This window comes from Oncorhynchus keta, chromosome 6 (genome assembly GCF_023373465.1).
Source record: "Oncorhynchus keta strain PuntledgeMale-10-30-2019 chromosome 6, Oket_V2, whole genome shotgun sequence".
Taxonomy (NCBI): Eukaryota; Metazoa; Chordata; class Actinopteri; order Salmoniformes; family Salmonidae; genus Oncorhynchus; species Oncorhynchus keta.
Window position 1 is genome coordinate 26,670,462 of NC_068426.1, and position 21,994 is coordinate 26,692,455.

General features: G+C 42.9%; 1 protein-coding gene and 2 long non-coding RNA genes across 3 annotated transcripts; 2 read left to right on the forward strand and 1 right to left on the reverse strand.

The window, feature by feature from the left end:
* The first annotated feature begins 1,739 nt into the window (after positions 1 to 1,739).
* ddx54 (DEAD (Asp-Glu-Ala-Asp) box polypeptide 54) lies at positions 1,740 to 12,297 on the forward strand. The gene is given in 19 exon segments (XM_052521203.1): positions 1,740 to 2,018; positions 2,879 to 3,008; positions 5,559 to 5,629; positions 5,708 to 5,896; positions 5,992 to 6,041; positions 8,029 to 8,070; positions 8,190 to 8,407; positions 8,510 to 8,571; positions 8,693 to 8,824; positions 8,934 to 9,144; positions 9,303 to 9,434; positions 9,614 to 9,835; positions 10,024 to 10,097; positions 10,198 to 10,404; positions 10,547 to 10,698; positions 10,815 to 10,928; positions 11,008 to 11,118; positions 11,280 to 11,383; positions 11,673 to 12,297. Coding segments are annotated over 19 exon segments (2,628 nt in total). The 5' UTR covers positions 1,740 to 1,901; the 3' UTR covers positions 11,963 to 12,297.
* On the reverse strand, positions 7,067 to 7,689 carry LOC127930764 (uncharacterized). Its single transcript, XR_008139358.1, has 3 exons — positions 7,569 to 7,689; positions 7,328 to 7,459; positions 7,067 to 7,195 (listed from the first exon to the last, which is right to left on the reverse strand). It is a non-coding gene; the product is annotated as an uncharacterized LOC127930764 (long non-coding RNA).
* Positions 12,298 to 15,095: 2,798 nt separating the features above from the next.
* LOC127930765 (uncharacterized) lies at positions 15,096 to 17,921 on the forward strand. Its single transcript, XR_008139359.1, has 2 exons — positions 15,096 to 16,241; positions 16,503 to 17,921. It is a non-coding gene; the product is annotated as an uncharacterized LOC127930765 (long non-coding RNA).
* Positions 17,922 to 21,994: the final 4,073 nt, after the last annotated feature.

Sequence of the window (21,994 nt, forward strand, 5' to 3'; positions counted from 1 at the left end):
TGGGCAGGGACTGGGAAACTGGTCAGAATTGAAGGAAGGATAGATGGTGCTAAATACAGGTACATTCTTGAGGGAAACCGGTTTCAGTCTTCCAGAGATTTGAGACTTTGACAGAGGTTCACCTTCCAGCAGGACAATGACCCTAAGCATACTGCTAAAGCAACACTTGAGTGGTTTAAGGGAAAACATTTAAATGTCTTGGAATGGCCTAGTCAAAGCCCAGACCTCAATCCAATTGAGAATCTGTGGTATGACTTAAATATTGCTGTACACCAGCAGAACCCATCCAACTTGAAGGAGCTGGAGCATGTTTGCCTTGAATAATGGGCAAAAATCCCAGTGGCAAGATGTGCCAAGAGACATACTCCAAGAGACTTGCAGCTGTAATTGCTGCAAAAGGTGGCTCTACAAAGTATTGACTTTCGGGAGGTGAATAGTTATGCATGGTCAAGTTTTCTTTTTGTCTTATTTCTTGTTTGTTTCACCCCCCAAAATATGTTGCATCTTCAAAAAATAAATTTCAATTCCAGGTTGTAAGGCCACAAAATAGGAAAAATGCCAAGGGGGTTGAATACTTTCACAAGCCACTGCATATTGTCTGCTCCAAAAAATTGGGAAATTTATATTATTTTACACTAATACAATTGCTCAAATAAACAGATTTTGTTTAACAATTAATACTTTTTTTTCCAAAAGTAAATATTATTGATACCCCTGTTTTCAATACCTCACTTTACGACGATAACAGCACTGAGACGTTTTCTAAAATGTTTTATAAGTTGGGGAACACATTGAGAGGGATCTTAGACCAATCCTCCATGCAGGATCTTTCCAGATCCTTGATATCCTTTGTCTGTGCTTATGGACTGCACTCTTCAATTCAAACCACAGGTTTTCAATTCATTTCAATGCCGGAGACTGAGATGTCATTGCAAAATGTTTATTTTGGCCAATTAACCATTTCTTTGTCAAATCAAATTGTATTGGTCACGTACACATATTTAGCAGATGCTATTGCGGGTGAAGCAAAATGCTTGTGTTCCTAGCTCCAACAGTGCAGTAGTATCTAACAATTTACAAAGATATGCAAATCTGAAAGTAAAATAATGGAATAAAGAAATACATAATTGTGGATCTTGATGTGTGCTTGGGGTTATTGTCTTGCTGGAAGATCCACTTGTGTCCAAGTTTCAGCCTCCTGACAGAGGAAACCAGGTTTTTGGCTAAAATGTCCTGGTACGTGGTAGAGTTCAGGATGCTGTTGACCTTAACATGGGCCCCAGGACCAATAGAAGCAAAAATATCCCCATAACATCAAAGATCCACCACAATATTTTACAGTAGGTATGGGGTTATTTTCTGCTCATGAGTTCTCATTTCAACCCCAAACCCACCACTGGTGTGCGTGGCCAAAGAGCTCTATTTTCATGTCATCTGACCAAAGCACCAGTTCCAATCCAAGTGCCAATGCTGTTTAGCAAACTCCAAACATGTACATTTATTGGATTACATGGAAATTGAGCTTTTTGGCCACACACACCAGTGGAAAAAGGCTCAGTGTAGTTATCCTCGCAAGGTGAGGTATTGAAAGGTATTGACTTCTCAAACCCCAAACCCCACCCTGACCTGTTTCGTAATCGTTTCCCGGAAATCTCGCGATGTTACGCCTCTGGGTTTAGAAGCTCTGTAATACTACTTACAAAAAAACACCATGACGTCATATCTTGCGCGGACGCACGAGTCCTGCGTTTTTAAACACACGTGTTTCAAAATGTCTGCCGTCTGTGTTGTTGTGTGCTGAACAGTTCATTTACTTTTGAGCACCAATCGTTGTTTTTTAAAATTATTCTGACTAGTTCAAATCGTTGAACAAATTATAAAAAGTGCTGCAACTAATCACAATGGCTCAAAGAAAGAAGAAGCTAACTAAGAAAAAGAGACAGACTGGCCACCGGGAGCCTGACGAGTCGGATGGTGGAGATTTCGAAGTTGCTGCTACAATTAGGGACGATGATTCTGTAAGAACCATTCGTTTTTCTGTTATTGTAACTAGGTAAACTATTTGCTGTTGTCATTTTAGCAAACGTATGTAAATCTACTTGCTATGAATTTACTTAGCTAGTTGATAACCCTTAGCTAGCTAACATGCTAACTTGGCAACTAGCGATGGATGTCAACTTGTGTGCGGGGTTTGCCTGTTTGGCCTAGAATTGATGTATCGCCAATTACATTAACCACATTAATAAAGCTAGAAACCTAATTGAAACAATAAAAAAAGCGTTCTCCCCACCCCTGTTTCGTTAAAAAGTTAAGGATTGAGCCTGGAGAAATGTAATCACTCAAATTCGTATACGTATCTATGGATGCAAGGATAGATCATCCATAATATCACCGTTTTGAGGCTATACCGTGTTTGTTTACGTTTTTTACGATAATTGGCGTAAAACAAGATTATTTTTGGGTTCTGAATAGGGTATGACAGTTGAAGTAACTTAATGAGGTGTTTCTAAATTATATTCTGCAAGAATAAATGGGTATATATTGGAGCGTGAAGTGTATTTGGGTCTCTGGCGTAAAAGGCAAAGCCTCTATGTATCACGCCAACGCACTTGGTGGATATTGTAATGTGACTAATATATCTAGCCTGCTCCGAACGGGAACGCACGTCCACATTATTTTAAGTCCTTTCACATGTATATGTATATATACATGCGCATATAGCGAGGATCGCTACTAAGTTCAAAATAGATATATAGCAACTACGGATTCAAGCTTTTAAAAGTCACGCTAGAATTGAATTTGAGTGTTGAATTATTGAGGTTAACAATTTCCATAATGACAATGTCATGGTATTTCATGCAATTAATGTGTTTTTCAGCCTGGAAGAAAGTTACCCCGGTTCCCCGGTGCTTCGGCAGAGTGTCTGTCTGATGTTGAACCAGACACCCGGGAGCTGGTCAGAGCTCAGAACAAGAAGAAAAAGAAGTCTGGGGGCTTCCAGTCCATGGGTGAGTGATTTGAGTTCGCTTATCTGAAGCCCATCTTTGTAAGACACTTACAGATGTTATACAACAAGTGTGTCAAACTCATACCATGGAGGACTTGGTTTTTCATTTCAGTTAACATTTACATTTAAGTCATTTAGCAGACGCTCTTATCCAGAGCGACTTACACCAGGTGAGGGGAGTTTCTTACTAATTATTGACCTTAACCCCCAAGTCTATTGACGCACCCCATCAAAATCTGCCAGTTTAAGCAAGAGATATTAGTCCCAACACACTGCAACCACCTATGGCAGCCTTCCGCATCTAAGGTTGAAGATGGCCAAGCCACAGCTGTGCTTGTGAGACCATGAGACATCCCAAAAATCTGTCTTATGAAAATGGCTGTACCGTAGTATGACCGCTCTATGGAAAGATGCCGCTCTCACGGACACTATGGTGGTCTCTGTCTTGCTCTACGACCCCCACAAGGGACTCATCTGAAGGTACATTTTGCCTACTTAAAAAAATAGGTTAAATATGTATATATTTTTTAAATGCTGTACCAGTCAACAGTTTGGACACACCTAGTCATTCCAGGATTTTCTTTATTTTTACTATTTTCCTACATTGTAGAATAGTAGTGAAGACATCAAAACTACATTTGTGGAATTTCTTTCCTTCTTAACGCGTTTGAGCCAATCAGTTTTGTTGTGACAAGGTAGGGGTGGTGTACAGAAGATAGCCCTATTTGGTAGAAGACCAAGTCCATATTATGGCAAGAACAGCTCAAATAAGCAAAGAGAAACGACAGTCCGTTACTTTAAGACACAAAGGTCAGTCAATCCAGAACATTTCAAGAACTATGAAAGTTTCTTCAAGTGCACAAAAACCATCAAGGGCTATGATGAAACTGGCTCTCATGAGGACCGCCACGGGAAAGGAAGACCCAGAGTTACCTTTGCTGCAGAGGATAAGTTCATTAGATTTACCAGCCTCAGAATTTGCAGCCCAAAGAAATGCTTCACAGAGTTCAAGTCACAGACATATCTCAACATCGACCGTTCAGAGGAGATTGCGTGAATCGGTCTTCATGGTCGAATTGCTGCAAAGAAACCTTGACTAAAGGACACCAATAATAAGAAGGGACTTGCTTGGGCCAAGAAACATGAGCAATGAACATTAGACCGGTGGAGATCTCCTTTTGGTCTGATGAGTCCAAATTTGAGATTTTTGGTTCCAACCGCCGTGTCTTTGTGAGATGCAGACTAGGTGAACGGATGATCTCCGCATGTGTGGTTCCCACCATGAAGCGTGGAGGAGGTGTGATGGTGTGGGGGTGCTTTGCTGGTGACTGTGTCGGTGATTTATTTAGAATTCAAGGCACACTTAACCAGCATGGCTGCCACAGCATTCAGCAGCAATAGGCCATCCTATGTTTTTCTAACAGGACAATGACCCAACACACCTCCAGGCTGTGTAAGGGCTATTTAACAAATAAGGAGAATGATGGAGTGCTGCATCAGATGACCTGGCCTCCACAGTCACCCGACCTCAACCCAATTTAGATGGTTTGGGATAAGTTGAACTGCAGAGTGAAGGAAAAGCAGCCAGCAAATGAACAGTATATGTGGGAACTCCTTCAAGACTGTTGGAAAAGCATTCCAGGTGAAGCTGGTTCAGAGAATGCCAAGTGTGCAAGCCTGTCATCAAGGCAAAGGATGGCTACTTGGGAGAGAAAAAAAATACAGTGGGGAGAAAAAGTATTTAATACACTGCCGATTTTGCAGGTTTCCCCACTTACCAAGCATGTAGAGGTCTGTAATTTTTATCATAGGTACACTTCAACTGTGAGACGGAATCTAAAACAAAAACCCAGAAAATCACATTGTATGATTTTTAAGTAATTCATTTGCATTCTCCCCACTGTATCTGTATTTTGATTTGTTTAACAACACTTTTTTTGCTTACCACATGTGTTATTTCATAGTTTTGATGTCTTCACTATTATTCTACAATGTGGGAAATAGTAAAAATAAAGAAAAACCCTTGAATGAGTATGTGTCCAAACTTTTGACTACTGTACTGTATGATGAAAATTACAGGCCTCATCTTTTTAAGTGGGAGAACTTGCACAATTGGTGGCTGACTAAATACTTTCCCCCCCCACTGTATATATTTCCAGAGCTTTCTTTTATCTCCTAGATATAGGACACACATCAAAACCTTAATCCTAATGATAAATATTTTCACTGTTTTTTGCCATTTATGAATTTTGATATTCAATGCATTTCTTAGGGATTTGTTACTAAAGGCCAAATTTGAATGTTTTATCAACAATTAAAAAATCACGTTTTTTTTGTAGTTAGAGGTCCTACAATTCACGATCAAATAGCTAAATGATCCATGGTATGACCCCAACCCCAACATCTTAGACTCTAGAGAATTAATGAATCAATCAACTACAAGGGAGGAGCGAAAACCCGCATACACTCGGAGCTCCATGCAATGAGTTTGACGTGTTATACAGCAATGTGTCCTGAGTATGTCGTAACAGCCATCTTTTGTTAATTGCAGGTCTCAGTTACCCAGTTTTTAAAGGAGTCATGAAGAAGGGCTACAAAGTCCCTACTCCAATCCAGAGGAAGGTATGCCAGTGCCCTTGGATCCTTTCACATTCACTAATATATCAGGTCGATTGTTTACGATACCTCTCTCCCTCTCAGACTATCCCAGTGATTCTAGATGGCAAGGACATGGTTGCCATGGCAAGGACAGGCAGCGGGAAGACTGCTGCGTTCTTGGTGCCCATGTTTGAGAAGCTGAAGGTTCCCCAGGCCCAGACGGGGGCCAGGGCTCTAATTTTGACCCCCACCAGAGAGTTGGCGCTGCAAACCATGAAGTTCACCAAAGAGGTCAGGATAGGTGTTTCATAGTCAATTTGTCATCATCACCTTACCCGGGATAGTATGTTGCAAATAGTAAATATATTCCCTTTATTTTATTTCAGTTGGGAAAATTCACCGGCCTTAAGACAGCTTTGATCCTTGGTGGAGACAGGTATTAAGTACATCTTCACTCTTGTTGTGTTGAAATTTGTTATTGTCCTTATAAGCATCAACTGAACACTGAACAAGGCCACCAGGGGGCTTTCTCAAAGCATGTGCAGCCCAGCTGGAAATTGTGTTCACAGACATTTTCAATCTATCCTTGTCCCAGTCTGTAATCCCAACATGTTTCAAGCTGACCACCATTGTCCTGTTCCCCAATAGCTCCAAGGTAACCTGCCTAAATGATTATTGCCCCGTAGCACACATCTGGAATTAGGAAGGGGTTTGAAAGGCTGGACATGACACCGTCATCTCAGACACCCTAGACCCACTCCAATTTGCATATCGCCCCAACATATCCACACATGACACAATCTCAGTTGCACTTCACACTGCCCTCTCCCACCTGGACAAGAGGGAAAATAACTATGTGAGAATGCTGTTCATGTTCCTAGGCCGTCATTGAAAATAAGAATTTGTTCTTAACTGACTTGCCTAGTTAAATAAAGGTCAAATAAAAATAGACTACAGCTCAGTGTTCAACGCCATAGTCTCCTCCAAGCTAGGGACCCTTGGACTGAACCTCCGCAACTGGATTCTGGTCTTCCTGACGGGCCGGCCCCAGGTGGTGAGGGTAGGCAACAACGCCTCACCACGCTGACCCCCTTAAACACAGCTTTGCTCCCTGCCATCCAGGACCTCGATATCAGGCGGTGTCAGAGGAAGGCCTGAAAAATTGCCAAAGATTTCAGCCCCCCAAGCCATAGACTGTTCACTCAGCTACTGTCCGGCAAACGGTACCGGAGCATCGGCTCTCAGAACATAAGGTTCCGAGACAGTTTCTACCCCCAAGCCAGAAGACTGTTAAATAGCCAGACTGCTAAATAGTCAATTAGTGGTGCCAAAATTATCTGCACTGACCCTACACACACTCACTAGACTATATTTACAAACCATGTACACACTCACATACACTTCTTATGCGCACACACACACACTCTTACTCATTATTTGCTGCTTCTACTCTGTTCTTTATTTTACTCGTATTATCTTTCCTGATGTCTAGTCACTTTACCCTGACTTCATGTACATATCAACCTCATACCTTATTATTATCTATCCTGATGTCTAGTCACTTTACCCTGACTTCATGTACATATCAACCTCATACCTTATTATTATCTATCCTGATGTCTAGTCACTTTACCCTGACTTCATGTACATATCAACCTCATACCTTATTATTATCTATCCTGATGTCTAGTCACTTTACCCTGCCTTCATGTACATATCAACCTCATACCTTATTATTATCTATCCTGATGTCTAGTCACTTTACCCTGCCTTCATGTACATATCAACCTCATACCTTATTATTATCTATCCTGATGTCTAGTCACTTTACCCTGCCTTCATGTACATATCAACCTCATACCTTATTATTATCTATACTGATGTCTAGTCACCCTGACTTCATGTACATATCAACCTCATACCTTATTATTATCTATCCTGATGTCTTCATGTACATATCAACCTCATACCTTATTATTATCTATCCTGATGTCTAGTCACTTTACCCTGCCTTCATGTACATATCAACCTCATACCTTATTATTATCTATCCTGATGTCTAGTCACTTTACCCTGACTTCATGTACATTGATCTGATGTCTAGTCACTTTACCCTGTACATATAACCTCCGATGTCTAGTCACTATTTCATTTTTATTCCTCTTGTGTTACCATTTTGATTTTTAAACTGCATTGTTGGAAATGACTTCATGTACATATCAAGTATTTCTATACTGATGTCTAGTCACTTTACCCTGGTCTATCAACCAGTTGTATTTCTATACTGGTCTAGTCATTTACCCTGCTTCATGTACAAAACCTAAAATGATGAGATGAATTTACATTTTTATTCCTCTTTTTGATTTTTAAACTGATTGTTGGAAATGGCTTCATGTTTCTTTTCAGAATGGATGAGAATGGAGTTGATGTCTAGTCACTGCTGCGCTTCATGAGAACCCCGATATGTACGTGAACTATGGCCTTCACAATGTACTGCTGTAATTTGCCATAATGCAATTTCAAACTATAAAAAGCGTATGTTTTGTTCTCTGCTGTAGATTTGAGTTATGTCTTCTGCCTTCAGAATTATTGGTACCCCAGGTCGTCTGATGCACGTTGTCATGGAGATGAACTTGAAGCTTCAGAGCGTGGAGTACGTTGTGTTTGACGAGGCGGACAGGCTGTTTGAGATGGGCTTTGCTGACCAGCTCCAGGAGATCATCCGGAGGCTCCCAGACAACAGACAGACACTGCTGTTCTCTGCCACCCTGCCCAAACTACTGGTTGAGTTTGCTAGAGCCGGTAAGCCCGCCCGCATCCTCTGCCTTCCTTTGCAGCCTTTTCATAATAAGTTGTGTACGAGGCAAGATCAGTCGTGCTCTAATAGGGGTGTGTTTTGTGCAGGGTTGACGGAGCCCGTGCTGATTCGTCTGGACGTGGACTCCAAGCTGAGTGAGCTGCTGAAGGTAAAGCTAAAGGACTCGCTAAAACACACATTAAAAAAATGTGCGCCCAGTTTGAATCCGACATGTGAAACCTGTGATTGATTATAAAAGTAGCATAACATTGCATTTTCTCCTCTCCCAGCTGTCGTTCTTCCACCTGAGGATGGATGATAAGCCGGCTCTGCTGCTCCACCTGCTGAGGAACGTGGCAAAGCCACAGGAGCAGACGGTGGTATTTGTTGCCACCAAACACCATGTCGAGTACCTCAAAGAGGTGAGACCCCAGTGAATAAAGGGGTAAACTAATGGATAAGGTTTGGTTGTCCTCAGCCTTGTATTTTGAAACACGTTTTGACTCGAACTCTGTGTTACCCTATGCTAAGCTGCTGTCCTCTGAGGGCGTGGAGTGTGCCTACATCTACAGTGCCCTGGACCAGACTGCCAGGAAGATCAACATTGGTAAATTTGTCCACCGCAAGGCCATGGTGTTGATTGTGACAGACGTAGCTGCTCGCGGTATAGACATCCCCCTACTGGACAACGTCATCAACTACAACTTCCCCTCCAAGGCCAAGCTCTTCCTGCACAGAGTCGGTGGGTAACGCAAACAGTTTGTGGTCAACATGATGTTTTAGGCTATCTTGACTTGTCATTTATATATGTGAAAGGCCAGTGACAACCACCTGAATCAAGGAAATATAGTGTCTTCTTCACCATTGACTATTGGCTCATCTCTGCCTTTTCAACCCCAGGTCGAGTGGCACGCGCAGGCCGCGGTGGAGCAGCCTATAGCCTTGTGTGTACAGATGAGATACCTTTTGTCTATGACCTCCATCTCTTCCTGGGGAGACCCCTTCAGCTGGCTACACCTGACCACCAACAAGGTACCAGCACTGGGCAACAACATGTCATACACAGTGTGAGGGAATGGAACCATTACTAACCCATTCAGTTCTCTTGTCACACTTGTTTTCTATCATGGGAACTCAATTAATTACCTTGCTTACTCCCACATATTTCTCTGTCTCTTCCTCTATCCCCTGCTTAATTTCCCTCCCTCCAGAGTCAGACGGTGTGTTTGGTCGTGTTCCCCAGAGCATCCTGGATGATGAGGAATCCCAGCTGGTCACGGCCCATGAGAACTCTCATGACCTGCAGAACCTGCGCCGCATAGCGGACAACGCCTACAAGCAGTACATCAAGTCCCGGCCCATGCCCTCGCCAGAGTCCTTTAAACGGGTCAAGAACACAGAGCTCCCCAGCATGGCTGTCCACCCACTGTTAGGTCAGTAGGATGACTGACCTGTGTACAGAATGGTCTTTCCAGTGCGCTGCAGATGTTCCATTATGTTGTGATATTAATAAATGAAGTTTCTGTCTCAGTGGATCCTCATCAGATTCAGGGTTCTCATGGAAATCCCACACAGACGCTTCCTTAATGTTGCGAAGATAGTAACCCACATTTCCCTTCAGGGTCAGGCTTGGAGAAAATGGAACTGGAACGCCTTCAAATGGTGGACTGCATTAAGGGCTACAAGGCTAGAGCTGTGAGTTGAGCTTGAAAATGCGTATTGGACGCTATTCTCTGTAATGAATGAATAACCGCTAGTAATACTGTATTAAACAACCATGGCACTTTTCCTCCAGACGATCTTTGAGATCAACTCGAACAGCAAGACCAATGCCAGCGTGGTGATGCGAGCCAAGCGCTCCAGGGACACGCGGCTGGTGGATATGTTCACACAGAAGAAGGAGGTTCTGGCTGCAGAGGGCAGGTATCACGTTCCTGTCACTCCCCTGCCCTCCACTCACCACACAGCAGACCAGGAGGACAGTGAAGAGGAGGACTTTCAGGTTAGCGCTACTGAGTATCCATCTAGCATGTGTGTGTTCCAATGCTAATCAACAGTGGCGCATAGCGCCACCACAGACAAATTAGTATCATATGACTAGACCGGATCTCTCCCATGCTGTACTTCGGTAATTTGTCCCCCAGGGTGTGTTCTCTGAGGTGGTGGGGGGGAAGAGGAGGAAGCCACAGGAGGATGGCGATATGGAGAGGCCAGACAGCAAGAAGACCAAACAGACTGGCCGCGATGAGGAGAACTACATCCCTTACAGACCCAAGGACTTCAACTCTGAGAGAGGGTATGGGAAAAGCTGACTACACAGTCCACTCCACTTTACCGGCTTTAAACACAATGAGAGTGGGCTTATAGTACAACAGAGCCATAGTGATATGACTCCGTGTTTGCTGTTTGCAGACTGAGCCTGGGAAAAGAGGGCACAACGTTTGAGCAGCAGGCTTCTACTGCTGTACTGGACCTGATGGGAGACGAAGGAGACAGACTCAACCAGCACAAACACATGATGAAGTGGTAAGAGGGAACACCGCTACACACACACACACACACACCCCTATCGACCTCACTTGACGTCTCCATCATCTCTCTGCAGGGATCGTAAGAGAAAGCGCTTCGTCAAAGAAACGGGAAAGGAGGCAGACCAGAAGAAGAAGAAGAGAACGGAGAGCGGACAGATGATCAACAACAAGAACAAGAAGAACTTGTATCTTTGTCATCTGACTGATCTTTACTGATGAAAGCTGTTAATAAGGTCTCTGAGGGGAATACCAACGCCCTCAGCTTATTGTGCATAAGTCCTCACTCTTAATTGTACCACTGCAATGTTATTAGGATGTTCCATCTCCTTGACCCTGTGTGTCTTAGCTATGAGGAGTGGAAGAAGAAGTACAAGGTGGACGACGGAGGGGGTGGAGATTCGGATGGAGAGACCGGAGGTGGAGGCAGAGGAAGGAGGGGTGGAGGAGGTGGTAAGAGTGCAATTCATCAGAGGGCTGTAGCTAGAGTTTGGATCATTTGTTTGTGATGGGTCTGATGAGTGACTAATGTCTCTTAAGTAAAGCTGACATTGTTCAAGCTCCTGTCTACGGGCTCTACTACCTAAGATCTATTCCAAAACACTCACAGCAATATCCAGTTCGATGTATTTTGGCCATGTTACTTGCAATCAGCATGTTAAAATAAATTATGAACAATTGAAATGTTGCCTAGGCCCTTCTCTTCCCTAACCCTGTCTCACTCCCTCTCTCTCTCTTCCAGGCCGAGGCCGGCCTGGCCGGGGCCGAGGTGGCCCATCCAGGGGCCCCAACTCCCAGCCCCTGGGGCCCCCTGGGAAGCAGAGGGATGGTGGCTCCCGGGGCCCGCGCTCGGAGCTGAAGACCCGGGACCAGATCCTGAAGCAGCGCAGGAAGACAGAGAAACAGAAGTTCCTGCAGAGTGGAGGCTTGAAGAAGCTCCGGGGCAAGGGCAAGCAGCGCCTCAACGACCAGAAGAAGTCTGGCTTTGGCCGTGGTGTCCACAAGAAGGGCAAGATGAAGAAGAGACTGTGAGAGAGTGGGCGAGGAGTAGATGAGGTGTGGAGGCTATAGTGAGATATGGAAGGATTGGCAGAGAGGTGACAATGGGTGGAGGCTTTTTTTAAAAAACCTCCATTAGAGGGTTATGGAGAAACTCCAATGGTGGATCTCAATAGCCTAAAGTTGCTTTCCTCTCATGACTCTTCTCCTCGGTCAGTGCAGATGTAGGAAGAGAGAAAAGCAGAGGAAGTGAAACCTGTATTTTACAGATATATTTGCTTCATAACCTATACAGATGGATTGCTCTCTTAATATGGTATTTGTTTGTGTATTAATTCAGAGCTAATACAAATGTGTTTGTTGTCATATGTGACTGTCATTCTTTCATTAGAAAGTCCTAGGAGGAACAGAAAAACCCATGACAGTAGATAATACAAAGCTGCCCAGTGAGTCGAACGTTGTCGACCACATTGTGCAAGAATAACCTTCTGCCATTCTTCACCACAAGGGGGCGGTAAAAGCATAGAGAGAAGTCTGCCAGCGGAACCACGGGTCACTACAAACATGTTGTCATTTCAGAGATCTGTATTCATTTGACCCAGCTGACAGCAAAGCAACCGGAGGGTGTTGAGAGATTTGACTCTGGGCCAAGAGTGTGGTGGAGATTGAGGTTCATTAGAATAGGGAGAATTAAGTGAACATTTCTGTCTGCAAAGAGCCACAAAACCAAAGTCTCGCCTCTCTAAATTGCCTCCCATCGCTCAGCAATAAGAACTATTATTCTACATACTAAACAGGACATATTTGGGAAAGGTCTTTGTAACAGAAGGAAAAGGAATGTACATGATCAAAATTCTTCAAAACAGGGTTTTGGCTCAGATTTTCAATAGCCTAGTAAAGTTGTTTAAAATCTTAACATTTTCATTAATTTTACAAATCTATAGAGTAATGTTGAAAACTACAGACATGTGTGAATATAATACTTTGACTACATATTTGTTTAAAAAATCCCTTTTTATGAACTCTTAAATTTATTAAATTTACTTTTATGTATAGTTAACATACTAAACCTACATTAGATAAATAAGTATGTTTTTGACAAATGTAAGTGTTTATCAAACTGTTTTTGTTATAGCCAACACTGAATTTTGCATTCATCATCATTTACAGTGCCTTGGGAAAGTATTCAGACCCCTTGACCTTTTCCACATTTTGTTACGTTACAGCCTTATTCTAAAATGGATTAAATAAAGCATGTTCCTCAGCAATCTACACACACTATCCCATAATGACAAAGCAAAAACAGGTTTTTAGACAGTTTTGCGAATGTATTAAAAATGAACAGATACCTTATTTACGTAAGTATTCAGACCCTTTGCTGTAAGACTCCAAATTGAGCTCAGATGCATCCTGTTTCCACTGATCATCTTTGAGATGTTTCTACAACTTGATGGGAGTCCACCTGTGGTAAATTCAATTGATTGGACATGTTTTGGAAAGGCACACACCTGTCTATATAAGGTCCAACAGTTGACTGCATGTCAGAGCAAAAAACCAGGCCAGGAGGTCAACGGAATTGTCTGTAGAGCTACGAGACAGGATTGTATCGAGGCACAGATCTGGGGAAGGGTACCAAACCATTTCTGCAGCATTGAAGGTCCCAAAGAACACAGTGGCCTCCATCATTCTTAAACAGAAGTTTGCAACTACCAAGACTCTTCCTAGAGCTGGCTGCCCAGCCGAACTGAGCAATCTGGCGAGAAGGGCCTTGGTCAGGGGGGTGACCAAGAACCCAATGGTCTCTCTGACAGAGCTCTGGAATTCCTCTGTGGAGATGGTTGTCCTTCTGGAAGATTCTCCCATCTCTGCAGCCTTCTACCAATCAGGCCTTTGTGGTAGAGTGGCCAGACGGAAGCCACTCCTCAGTAGAAGCACATGACATGGCAGCCCGCCTGGAGTTTGTCAAAAGGCACCTAAATATTCAGACCATGAGAAACAAGATTCTCTGGTCTGATGAACCCAAGATTGAACTATTTGGCCTGAATGCCAAGCGTCACGTCTGGAAGAAACCTGGTAACATCCCTACGGTGAAGCATGGTGGTGGCAGCATCATGCTGTGGGGATGTTTCTCAGGGACTGGGAGAATAGTCAGTATCGAGGCAAAGATGAACGGAGGAAAGTACAGCGATCCTTGATGAAAACCTGCTCCAGAAAGCTCAGGAGCTCAGACTGGGGCGAAGGTTCTCCTTCCAACAGAACAACGACCCTAAGCACAAAGCTAAGGCAACGCAGGAGTGGCTTCGGGACAAGTCTCTGAATGTCCTTGAGTGGACCAGCCAGAGCCCGGACTTAAACCCGATTGAACATCTCTGGAGAGACCTGAAAATAGCTGTGCAGCACCGCTTCCCATCAAACCTGACAGAGATTGAGAGGATGGGAGAAACTCCTCAAATACAGGTGTGCCAAGCTTGTAGCATCATACCCAAGAAGACCCAGGAGGCTGTAATTGCTGCCAAAAGTGCTTTAACCAAGTACTGATTAAAGGGTCTGAATACTTAAGTAAATGGTATATTTCTGTTTTTTTTTAATTAGCAAAAAAAATCTTATTTTGTCTTTATGGGGTATTGTGTGTAGATTGATGATGGGGGGGGGGAATGATTTAATCAGTTTTAGAATAAGGCTGTAACCTAACAAAATGTGGAGAAAGTCAAGGGGTCTGAATACTTTCCGAAGGCACTGTATGTACTGAATGTGTGAAGTTGAACAAATGCTATTATTCTATTTGCTGTGGTCTCTCCCTTTGAAAACCGAATGAGAGACGGCAATTCTGTTAACAAGGATGCTGTTAACAGGGATGTTGACTTCAATGCGTCCCACAGTTGTTTCAAGTTGGCTGGATGTCCTTGATAAACACGGGAAGCTGTTGAGCGTGAAAAACCCAGCAGTGTTGCAGTTCTTGACACACTCAAATCAAAGTGGCACCTACTACCATACCCTGTTCAAAGGCACCTAAATCTTTTGTCTTGCCCATTCACCCTCTGAATGGCACATATACACAATCCATGTCTCAATTGTTTCAAGGCTTAAAAATATGTCTTAAACATGTCACCTCCCCTTCATCTACACTGATTGAAGTGGATTTAACAAGTGACATCAATAAGGGATCATAGCTTTCACCTGGATTCACTTAGTCAGTGTATGTCATGGATAGAGCAGGTGTTCCTAATGTTTTGTACACGTCGCCTATCATAAACCTGAACACACAGGGTCAGAGAGACAGTGGGTTTTGAAGTCCTGCCATTGTTCTACAGAGCAAGTCAGCTGACGGGACTGGAGAGACATACACTCGATCTGGATGTGGTTAGATGCAAGCGGTGGTTTGATATGTGTACACGCTATCATATAGGTTATCTATTGTCATAGTTTTCCGTAGGCCCGCTCTACTAGTAGAAGGAAGATTTGTGGCTTCCATTTCTGTTTGGGAATGTACTTGAGGTGAATGAAGATGGCTGATTGGTATTTACAGTTAACATTTATCATTGGTGGGACATCTGACGTGTGCACCTCTAAAAACCGCACACATGCACTTTGAGTAATATATAGCAGCTTCAAATTTCGCTCCCTAATCAATCAGAATATATATATATAAAGTATAGAAATAGTTTTAGCTACCCCAGAGACACAGTATCCTCCCTGTTTAAATGAATAATACCCATAGTGTAGTACAGGAGATTGGTGGCACCTTAATTGGGGAGGACGGGCTCATAGTAATGGCTGGAATGGAATAAATGCCATTATTATGAGCCGTCCTCTCAACAGCCTCCTGTGTAGTGTAGATATACTGTACATAGATAGCACTATATTTGCTACTCCAGAACTGGATGGGATCAGCAGGGAGATAACAGTGTCTGTGATAGGAGTTAATCCCGTGGAGATACAGGCCAGCCTGGCTTAATCTCAGCCTGCCCCCTATCAGATGGCCCCTCCGTCCCCCTCTAGGCCAGTGCAGTGCAGCAGCAGCTCTAGAGATGACTAAGAACGGCAGGCTTATCTGTGTTCCTGGCCCTGACACAGCATCCACTTGAGATAGGCCAGAGAGAGTGAAGCCTCAAGGCCCAGCAGGCTCACACAACACAACAGGACTGGCTACTATCGGCAGTGTATGTACGGGGATGATTGTAGCGGAGGATGGCTAACCAAACCACTCTCCACTAAACAGTCAGCTGTTGTGACTGAGGAGGATGTTTTGGTAGTTGTCTTGGCCAGGCTTTTAGTTCGCTATAGGTCTGGACCGAGAAGGACAACGCGATTGGTCAGTAACACTCACAACTCTCTCTCTCTGTTTCTCATTAACACCATACAAATAGTATTTGTATATCATGTGGAACCTTTTTTCATATTCTCTGCCAATATCAACATAACAGCTGTTTACAAATGTTTGTGTAGATATGCATACTTTTGAATGTATACTATTTCACCCTGCCAAAAGTCTTAGCTTCGTAGTCTGCATACTGCCCTATGGGGGCTGCTATCCTCCACTCCAAACATTGACAAGATGGCTGCCTTTTCTCAGGCTATCGCTCACAAGGCAAAGGGCACTCCTGGAATGACGGGAAAGAGATGACTGACATTAGCCTCTGCAGTTGCCTCAACAGTTTCAGTCTCCAACGCACCAAACTGCTGACAACAACATATTACCTGTGGACGTTCCTATACACTGAGTGTACAAAACATTATGAACACCTGCTCTTTCCATGACATAGACTGACCAGGTCAATCCAAGTGAAAGCTATGATCCCTTATTGATGTCACTTGTTAAATCCACTTCAATCAGTGTAGATGAAGTGGAGGAGGCAGGTTAAAGGAGGGTTTTTAAGCCTTGAGACAATTAAGACGAATTGTCTGTGTGCCATTCAGAGGGTGAATGGGCAAGGCAAAACATTTAAGTGCCTTTGAACGGGGTGGTAGTAGGTGCCAGAAGCACCGGTTTGAGTGTGCCAAGAACTGCAACGCTGCTGGGTTTTTCACGCTCAACAATTTCACGTGTGTATCAAGAATGGTCCACCACCCAAAGGACATCGAGCCACAACTGTGGGAAGCATTGGAGTCAACATCGGCCAGCATCCCTGTGGAAAGCTTTCAACACCTTGTAGAGTCCATGCCCCGATGAACTGAGGCTGTTCTGAGGGGAAAAGGGGGTGCAACTCAATATTAGAAATGTGCTCCTAATGTTTTATACTCCAGTGTATGTTCTTCCATATGGTTATATAGTATTTACGTGAGGGACGATTTTGTGGAGTGAAATGTTTCAGTGTTCTCTCTGGTCGCTGCAGGGTTAGGTTGGTTTAAAGTTGTGTTGTAATTAGGGTTTCTGTGTGTTAGAAATAGGAGTGTGGGAACACATTTGGCACAACCTTCTCCACAGGCCTTTAAAATGGTCTTAAATAAGCTCCTAACCACAAAATACAACTCCATCCACTAGGGTACTTTTAATGTAGCAAGGAATGCACAAAGATATGTCCTAAGTTCTGCTTCAGAGAAAACCAGATTTACTTTAGTCAATGATTATGTTGAACTCAAATGCATTTAGGGAAAATTACATTATTACTATGTTAATTATGTTATCACAACATTCACCCTTGATTATTGAATTATTAGTTGTATGAATATTATTGTTCTTCCTTTAGTGTCCACATTCATACAACATTCAAACCTGTCTGGAGTTACTAAGAGGTGGCATTGAAGGGTAGTGGGAAACACAAGCATCTTCCAAAAATCCCTCACTGATCCAGAAACAGTGACTATTTTTCCCACCTCTCCTCCCATAGTTAATATGTTATTTCCCCTGGAAGTTCTTGGTTCGATGCCACTCCTGGTGTGCCTTACTGGGCTCTATTAAATAGGCCCTCAGGACACCTCTGGGGAGTTCAAATGTGGTAGAATGGTACAGTACAGCTGGTCTGTCCACCTTAACACACCCAGTCCCCCCCAATACACAGGAACGCCACGTGTTACCACAAAGCTGATTGGCTACTGTCGGAGCCATTGACGTCCTGACTTCCAGACACTGACTGTGGTTTGGGAAGCTCAGTGAAAGCCTGTAGTGCATGTGCTGGCATGAGAGAGGGATTTAGTATTCATCTGATCGCTTTGCCAAGATGATCATTTTATTGTTTTATCATGTCAACAACTTCAGCAAAAGTGTTGGTAACGTCGCTACTTAACATGTTGACTACATTACAATATGAATGTTCTGCTGTCTCATCTCCCCACGCCCCTCCCTTTCCTTTGATGATGGTATGATGCTTCCCATCCATCCTAATAAAGCTAAATGGAATGAAACCCTTTGTCCGGGCACCACCACCTGTCAGTGACGTATGAGCAGTGGGCCGAGGCCATACTGTAGAAACGACTGCTTTATGACCTGCCTGAGTCTCTGCCCCCATGTAGTAAATCTCCATTCTCTCTCTTATAGACAGCAAGGAGAATTTTCAGCAGAGACGATTAGTCACACCATACTGCAGGAGAATGTGCTGCTGCATCCTCTGGGAAGTAGACTCAGCACGCAAAGGGACCTTTTTAGGGCCCATTTTGCACCTCCTCTTTTCTCTTCCTTTCTTACCTTCCTTCCTCTCTATTATGCGTTCAGTTGCAAAGAGAGCCAAGGTTTTTAAACCCTCTCGAGGGATGGTTGGGATGTTTGGGAGGTCCTGAAGTAAGTATATGGCCTATCCTGAGTTTCCATGTCAGTGAAAGTATTTGTGGTGTGGGTGGTGAAATACGGTACATTTTTGTCATTTGCTGTTTCACAATTGAATACATAATAAATACAATGTTTTCTACTTGAAATCACTCCACATAAGTTGATCCCCCCCAAAAACTCATGAAAATGAGTCATTCTATATTGCTGACCACCACAATGACAAAAATGAAATGAAAAGGAATATGTAAATGCAAAAAAAGCACAAGATTCTCTCATTAATTGAACATTGACATTGATTGGCACTGTGTCTATGTGTGGCGATGTAGAGCCGTATGTATTCAGTGTTAGCAGCTAGAGGAGAGGATGTGCAGTAGGACATAGGGCCTGTGGCGGCTGGGCTGGAGGGAGGGACGGCATGCTGGCAGGGAGCCATGCAGCATGGTGGTTATTTTGGGGGAGGCTCAGGTGCCTGGGGCCCAATGAGAAAGCCCTTATAAAGACGTCCCTCTCAATGGATGGAAAGTGGGTTATCAGTCCCACTGTCACTCTTCACAAGGCCAACTCGTTTGCATCTACTCAACACCTTCCTCCCCTCTCCGGCAGAGCCGACCCCGGCTTCCTAGAGCGACCCTTTGGCTTCCCAAGCACTCTTAACACATCGGATTCTACTCGAGTGCTTTGGGAAGGAACGAGGTCCCCTTTCCTCCCTCACTCCCTCCACCTTCTTCCTCATGTGTTTTGCGTTATTTATGGGAAAAGAAAGGGCCAAGTGTGTTTTGGCTTGGCCATATCATGGTGCAGCTGGTAGGTTAATGTGATTCCAGTCTTTGGGGAGTCCTAATCATTGTTACAAATGAGATATGCAAACCTCTTCCCTTGGTGGGACACATTCTGTGTGAGTGTGATTAGTTAGAACGTCAGCCCTCTGTTCTCCTGATTATGTGGCATGGAAGATGTGCTTCTTTCTGTCATTACTTCAGTGAACTGTCACAGGGTTAAAGTGACTTCCTCTTATTGCCCACATGAAAATATGAGTTTACTATAGAATACTATAGTACTTACTAAAGTATTCTGCAGTAAACTGTAGTATACTGTAGAATACTATACTACAGACTAGTATTCGTCTAGGTGTAGTACTTGCTATAAAATGTTGTAGTTAAGCAATAAGGCCGCGTTGTGTCGTGCCTAAGAATATACTTGGTATATTGGCCATATATCACAAACCCCCGAGGTGCCTTATTTCTATTATAAATGGGTTACCAACGTAATTAGAGCAGTAAAAATAAATGTTTTGTCATATCTATGGTATACGGTGCGATATACCACGGATGTCAGCCAATCAGCATCCAGGGCTCGAACCACCCAGTTTACAATGTAGAATACTAAACTTAGAAAAAAAAGTTTGTTATAGAAACAAAAAGGGTTATATCACTTGCTTCATATATGGAACCTCTAAAAGTTCTATATAGAATCCAATGGTTCTTCTTCACGGAACCAAAATTGGTGCCATTTATGAATTATGGCTACTACTAATAAGGTACTATTTTTTAGCTAAGAATATAATATAAGTAAGTAAGTAAGTAGCCTTGCACAAGCCTTGGATAGGAGCCTATCTCTTGTTTATGTAGCACGAGGAAGCTTGATGTACAAGTACACCACCCGGACAGAATGCTAGTCTATTGAGCCTTTTCCCCCAGTCTATATACTTAATGCTGAGTGCCAAGTAGAGATGCATCAGGTCCCATTTTTACAGTCTTTGGTTTGACTCGGCAATGGATTAAACTCACAACCTTCCAATCTCAGGGCAAAAACGAAAGTCCACTGACTATAATAAACAATTAAATAATGGAAAAAAGAATATCAGGACAGTTTAGAGACATTATTGTCATTGTATGCAAACATAGTTTGGAAATATGCACTGTCTGCCAGGGAGGCATCTTTTTGTTTGAATGATGGCCAACGTCAATCTTGGTACCAAACTTTGCCAAACTTCTTTATGGAAGAGTACAGTATGTGTTGTTGCCTGGCTGGTTCCCGAGAAGAAGAAATAGGAAGCAAAAACGTGCAGTTGTTGTCAGCAGCAGCAACAGAGAGATCCTCTGCCTCTGATAGATGGGTTACTGCCAGACTTAGAGTGTGTTAAAAGTAATGTAATGATTAACTAGGCTATTGAATTACCAAGACTCATTTTTATTATAAATAGTTTAGATAGATATCTCCTCTCAGTCAGCCCACTGCCCATCACCTGCATTCAACAGATGTCAGCAACTGTCATCTGACTCCATGCTGAAATACTGAAATAATAGTAACAATTAGCTAATTGTCAATGTCAGGCTGGTTCTGTAGCTCTATTTGGTATATTCCGTAATAAAAAAGTATGTTTATTTATTAGCATTAGCTAGCTAGCTTGTAAAGTGACTAATTAAAGAAGCCTAGCAAGCTAGCTTTCGAACGGTGCTCAAATTCTAATACAAATGTATCTACCTAACGTTATCTAGCCTAGCTATAGTTTATCATATGACTTTGGCTTCATTTGTTTGAATTAAATAATCAACTTTGCTTACCTTAATAAATTGACAAATAACTTGCTTATTGGTAGGCTATTTGCAAGTTCAACCACCATCCTCATTCTGGAATGGCAGTTGGTTTTTGAATCAGAATGGCAGTTAAAATATGAATTTACCAAAAGGTTCTAAATTAGAACCCCTTTTTCAATCTAAGAGGGTATGCTTTCATGCAACTCATTATTTCCTCTCGCTTCCAGCTAGCCTGTAGTTTGAAACAGCACAGGTTTGTATGAACCTTGCTGTTTGCCACTCCAACCTGGGAAACATTGTTTAAAAATGTGAATTAGATCTCCCCCTGAGAGAGGTAATACAGCCAGACATCAACTAGCCATTTTTTTCTGACGAGGCAAAATCGTGCAGCAGCATCATCATTAATATGGATATAAATGTTCATGCAAAATATCTAAAACAAATGAAAAGGGAGCTAGTTAGCTATCATTTCAGAGTTTGATGTGACTGTGTTAGCTTTTGTTAGCTGTTTGCTAAAATCCACATTAGACTACACTCAGAAGTTTCACTGGGTATATATATATATAGGGTTCATTAATATCTTCTATTTGAACTATAGTAAATACTACAGTATTTATTCTGCATATACCCTGCCCAGTCCCCTCCCCCATATCCCAATGTGTGCCACCCATAAGTGAGAAACCTACATGCCAATTATTGTATTCCCTACAAGCTACAGAAAAGAGCTCAAGCACTGAACTATCTGGTTAGACCTGTACAAATATTTACAGTTGATGTCAAGCAGCTCACTGAAGTTTTGCTCCTCTCCACCTTTGGACCACAAAT